The sequence below is a fragment of the Pinus tabuliformis genome, chromosome 2_2 (assembly GCF_031772625.1).
Source record: "Pinus tabuliformis cultivar Carrire ecotype Pingquan chromosome 2_2, CPIR1, whole genome shotgun sequence".
Lineage (NCBI taxonomy): Eukaryota > Viridiplantae > Streptophyta > Pinopsida > Pinales > Pinaceae > Pinus > Pinus tabuliformis.
The window spans coordinates 1,105,874,841-1,105,878,429 of NC_142300.1; the positions used below are offsets into that span (position 1 = coordinate 1,105,874,841).

The 3,589-nt window shown below is 39.5% G+C and overlaps 1 protein-coding gene across 1 annotated transcript; it reads left to right on the forward strand.

The window, feature by feature from the left end:
• The first annotated feature begins 229 nt into the window (after nucleotides 1-229).
• Nucleotides 230-679, forward strand: LOC149197258 (DNA damage-repair/toleration protein DRT100-like). The gene has a single exon (XM_089408622.1). The coding sequence runs from the start codon at nucleotides 230-232 to the stop codon at nucleotides 677-679; it is 450 nt and encodes a 149-aa protein (XP_089264748.1).
• Nucleotides 680-3,589: the final 2,910 nt, after the last annotated feature.

Sequence of the window (3,589 nt, forward strand, 5' to 3'; positions counted from 1 at the left end):
TTTCGGCATCTTTGTTTTCCGGATTTTAACGTTCTTTGATAATCAAAGCTGACCGATGACTAGTTTGTATCCGAAACCCTAAAATACAAAGATGAAACCCTAACATACAAAGCACGATCATCATTTAAATACCGACTCGATTCCATTCTCCTGCAATGTGGGTTTCATAAAGTTCATGCTCAGGGCCCAAAAGTTTCTGATTACCCTCTGCAATTTCCTTGGCTTCGCAATGGAGAAACCCAAGTCGGAAATCTTAGCATTCGTTTCTGTGTTACTACTGATGTCCTTAAACTCATGCCATGGACAGAAGATAGCACAATGTGTAGAACAAGGCCGTGTTGCCTTATTGGCTTTCAAAGCCGGTATCGTGGAGGATCCGAGCGGAGCTCTTAAATCATGGATGGGAAATGATTGCTGCAAATGGAAGGGCGTGTCCTGCGATAACAATGGCGGTCAGGTGGTGAGCCTCATTCTTGATGGGGATCGCATGGGCGCAGGCAACACTAGCGTTTACATGAGTGGAAGCATATCAGAATCCATCGGGAACCTGTCATACCTTCGCACATTTACCCTTATGAGGTGGAAAAATATAGGTGGAATAATTCCAGCTTCTATTTCTCGCCTTTCAGCCTTGAACCATCTTACTCTGGATAACAACAAACTTGTTGGAATTTTCTGATAAATTCCATAACAGACAGACAAAAATTGCTCTGTTTTTTATACTCTGTTTTTGCACAGAAAAACAGAAAATCGCTTGCTGGAAACGGTGTTTCAGCAACACAGTTTGGTGTTGCAGCAACTGAGTTTGGTGTTGCAGCAACGCAGAATAACACTCTTTTTTAACAAAGAAAAATACTCTTTTTTTAACTCAGAAAACAGAAAAATTCGTTCTCTGGAAATGGTGTTGCAGCAACGCAGTTTTTCTTCAGTTGCTCTAACTTGTGTTGAAGCAACGTTGTTCGTGGTGTTGCAGCAACGTAAATTTTTGACGTCAAGTATTTTTTGAGTTACGGTGTAACAGCAACAGAAAAAATAACTTGTATTCATCAAAATAAACTAACTGTTACAGATTTGTCTTCCTCATACTGAGGGAATTTCACAACTTCTATTACAAAATAGATTTACCAAGGAACGCTTCTGTTCCACACAAATAACATCTACCCTTTCTATCAGCAAACAACCAGAAAGCAAATTACATTCAAATTTCTGCACTGTTGTGCATTTCACTGTTCTGAAATTATTCTTCTTCCTCACGCTGCTGCGTGCTCTCCTCTGCTCTGTGTGATTCTTCAGCTGCTGCTGCTAACATTAAAACAGAACTGCTGTGTGGTATTTATATGCTAAAACATATCTCATTAAAACAATAAAATATTACAAAATATCTTCTAATGTTTATCTCTGTATTTAATGCAGCAAGGCGGTGATGCTTCTATCAAAAAACAAGTCGGCTGTCTGCAGGGGAATTCAATTGAAACTTTAATGCATATTAATGTGCAAAAATATCGGGCTTGACTTTGATGCACCGATCAGCCTGGAGTCTTTACTGCAGATCTGATTCTTGTCCAGCTGTTCATTGTTGCAGTTGGAATTAAATTCCAACACTCCCCCTTAATTTCAACTGCTGCATACCCAGACATTTCTTGAAATGATCAAAACCTTTCTTTGCTAATGGTTTTGTCAAGATGTCAGCTAGCTGATCCTTTGTTCTGCAGTGCTGCAAAACAATCTCACCATTTTTAACCAATTCACGTATGAAGTGAAATTTGGTGTCTATGTGCTTTGTTCTTTTATGAAAAACAGAGTTTTTAGACAATGCTATTGCTGAGATATTGTCAAAGTAAATGGTTGTGCCCTTTTCTTGTTCATGACACAAATATTTGAGAACTCTTCTCAGCCATACTGCTTGGCATGATGCGGCTGTTGCTGCCACATACTCTGCCTTTGCTGTTGACAAAGCCACAACTGGTTGCTTTTTGGAAGCCCATGAGATGGCTCCCAATCCCATATGAAACACATATCCCGATGTGCTTTTCCTATGATCAACACTTCCAGCCCAATCACTGTCAATGTAACCTGTCAACATGAAACTTTCAGAAGAGGAGTATAAAATACCAAACCCCTTCGTTCCATTCACATACCTTAGAATCCTCTTGGCTGCCTGCCAATGAGTCTCTTTCGGTCTTTCCATAAATCTGTAGATTAAACTCACAGCGTGCATAATGTCCGGCCTAGTTGCAGTCAAGTACATAAGGCTGCCAACTATGCTCTTGTACAGTTTTGGATCAAAATATTTGCTGCTGTCTTCTTTGGTTAATTTCAGCCCCACTACTGTTGGAGTCACAGCAACCTTGCTGTTCTACATGTTAAATCTCTTCAACACTGCTTCTACATATTTATCTTGAGAAATGAAAACACCATTTTCACTTTGGTCTACTTCAATTCCAAGAAAATATCTTAAGAAGCCCAAGTCAGTCATTTCAAATTCACTTTTCATGGCTGCTTTAAAATCAGCAATGAGAGAAGCATCATTGCTAGTAAAAATCAGATCATCTACATATAAAACAACAATAATAATCTTACCGTCATTCTGATTTATGTAGTGTGTGGGTTCACCATCACACTTATCAAACCCATTCTCAATCAAATAAGCATCAATTCTGTTGTACCATGCTCTTGGAGCTTGCTTCATCCCATAAAGAGCCTTCTTCAGTTTACAAACGTTATGCTCTTGGCCTTCAACTTCATAGCCCGGAGGTTGATCAACATAAACCTCTTCTTTTAACACTCCATTCAGGAATGTAGATTTAACATCCATCTGATAAATCTTCCATTTGTGTTGTGCTGCAATAGACAACACTGTTCTCACTATTTCCATCCTTGCTACTGGTGCAAAGGTTTCATCATAGTCTCTGCCTTGTTGCTGCTTGTAGCCTTTCACAACAAGCCTTGCTTTGTGCCTGTCAATCTTACCTTCAGCATTGCTTTTGGTCTTATAGACCCACTTAACTCCAATGGCATCCTTGCCTTCAGGGAGGTCCACTAACTCGCATGTTTTACTCTTCTCAATTGCACCAATTTCTTCATTTATTGCTTCAATCCATTTATCTTCATTTACAACATCTTCAAAATGGATTGGGTCATCAATATGACAATATAAAGTGAATAATGAATTCAGACCGGTATTGTTACTTACCTCTCCTTGTTCATAAATCTCATTCATATTTCTGAATCTTGGTCTTCTTGGTGTGCTTGGAGTTCCATCCGAACTTGAGGGTATTTCAGATCCCTGTGGTGTTTCAGCATCAGCTGTTTGTGGTGTAACAACATCTGTTCTTCCTTGACTTCTCAAGGCTGTTCGGATTCCAGCTTGTGGTGTGGTTTGTTGTACTTGCTGTGGTGTAGGAGGAGCCACCAAGGAAGGATTATTTGTTCCTGTCCCTTCCTCTTGTTCTTCATGAGACACAATTGTCTTCACATTCACTGTTTTTTCTAAGCTTCCATCACAAGCTTCATCTTCAATGAACTGCACATCTCTGCTTACTATTAATTTCTTGGTGGATGGATTATAGAGTTTGTATGCTTTTGACTC